Source organism: Erithacus rubecula (genome assembly GCF_903797595.1).
Source record: "Erithacus rubecula genome assembly, contig: scaffold_413_arrow_ctg1, whole genome shotgun sequence".
In the NCBI taxonomy this organism is placed as follows: domain Eukaryota; kingdom Metazoa; phylum Chordata; class Aves; order Passeriformes; family Muscicapidae; genus Erithacus; species Erithacus rubecula.
The window spans coordinates 7,901-9,533 of NW_027635924.1; the positions used below are offsets into that span (position 1 = coordinate 7,901).

The window sequence follows — 1,633 nt, forward strand, 5'->3', positions numbered from 1 at the left end:
TATTAAAGTTTCAGATAACTACTCCCTTCTAACTTTTAATTTTTTTCAGTATGGTAACTAAAATCTTAATTTTCTAAGATTAGTCTGTCAGGGCGATCCCGGAGCCGGGGGACCCCCGGCAGCCTGGAGGGGTGCGGGAGGTTGGTGCTGAGCGGGCTCCGGGCCCCCGAGGCTGAAAGGGGCGCTGACTGCTCCAGCTGCCCTTGGGCAGCGCCACCATCAAACCCAACGCGCTCAGCCCTTGTTTTTCCCCTCCAAAGCAGGATTACCCAAACCTTGGAACAAAGAAGAAAGAGGAGGAGCGCGTGAGAACGAGGTCGATGTCCCGGGAGCCGCAGGCAGGTGAGGAGGAAGTCAGTGCCCCTTTCCCCCTGTGTCCTGCTCCATCTCCCAGCCCAGCACGTCCCCGGCTGCAGCACAGCCCTGGGGGGATCTCCTTGCCATTCCCTGTGGCACGGAGGCAAATCCCATCCTGTCCTTGTCCTTCCTCCCCCAGAGAAGGAGCTGAGCACGGACAGCAGGGAAGACAAATCCCCGGGGCACAGCCTCGGGCAAGAGGCCGTTTGCAGCGGCTCCACGGCGCAGGAATGCAACGGGGAGGAAAAGCCCCGCAGATCCCGCAGCAGGAGGGGCTGCAAACGCACAGCCCGGGGATCCCAGCAGGAAAGAGCCAGCCCGGGCCAGGGAGGCGGCTGGAGCTCGGAGCTGGGGCTGCGTGAGCAGCTTCACCATGGGGAGAAGCCCCACAAGTGCTCAGAATGTGGGAAGGGCTTCAGGTGGAGTTCCAACCTGATCAAACACCGGAGAATCCACACAGGGGAACGGCCCTACGAGTGTGGGGAGTGTGGGAAGAGATTCAGCTGCAGCTCAAGCCTGTCTGTGCACCAGAGGATCCACACTGGGGAGAGGCCCTACGAGTGTGATAAATGCAGGAAGAGGTTTCACACCAGCTCTCATCTCCTCGAACACTATCACACTCACAGGGATGAGAGGCCTTATGAGTGTTCTGACTGCGGGAAGGGCTTCAAGCACAGCTCCACTCTCATCAGTCACCGGCGCATCCACACTGGGGAGAGACCCCACAAGTGTCCTGAGTGTGGGAAGAGCTTCTACAGGAGCTCTAACTTGACCAGACACCAACGGAGTCTCCACTGAGGGAAGCCCTGCGAGTTCCTTGAGTGTGGGAAGAGCTTCGTGGGCTGCTCCAGCTCCATCCCCATGGCAGGATCCGCGCTGGATGATCCCCCGGGACCCCCGGTGGGCAGAGCCCCCCTGAGCCCTGGTGCTGCTGATCCGTGTTGGGAAGACACCTGGCTGGGGGCTCCACACCCTCCTGGTTCCCTGTGGCCTGAATTTTCTTTGCATTTCTCTCTGACCTTCCAAAACACCCAGAACTGGGGTAAAAGGACATGCTTGGGAACATGGGGGGATCTTCCAGGGGATGTGGGGGATGCTGGTTTCCAGGGATTTAAGGCTCCTTGGGGGTTGCTCAGGGCTTTGGGTACTCCAGGCCCAGCAGCTCCAGCTGCACTGGGAGACCCTGGTGGAGGTTCTGGGGCAGCTCCTCAATGACCCACTGCCCTGACACTGCCCCCATGTCCTCCTGTCCTGGCTCCTGCTGTCCCCTGTCCAG

At 59.8% G+C, this 1,633-nt stretch overlaps 1 protein-coding gene across 1 annotated transcript; it reads left to right on the forward strand.

Moving 5' to 3' along the window:
• Positions 1–265: 265 nt before the first annotated feature.
• Positions 266–1,402, forward strand: LOC306816185 (uncharacterized protein). The gene is made up of 2 exons (XM_079332664.1): positions 266–342; positions 497–1,402. Exons 1-2 carry the CDS (start codon positions 321–323, stop codon positions 1,153–1,155), a joined length of 681 nt encoding a protein of 226 aa, XP_079188790.1. The 5' UTR covers positions 266–320; the 3' UTR covers positions 1,156–1,402.
• Positions 1,403–1,633: the final 231 nt, after the last annotated feature.

Excerpts from the sequence above, each read along its gene's own strand:
- LOC306816185 (XM_079332664.1), top strand. The coding sequence starts at position 321 with ATGTCCCGGGAGCCGCAGGCAG. Across the intron at positions 343-496 it reads GTCCCGGGAGCCGCAGGCAG|AGAAGGAGCTGAGCACGGAC; the intron begins GTGAGGAGGAAG and ends TTCCTCCCCCAG.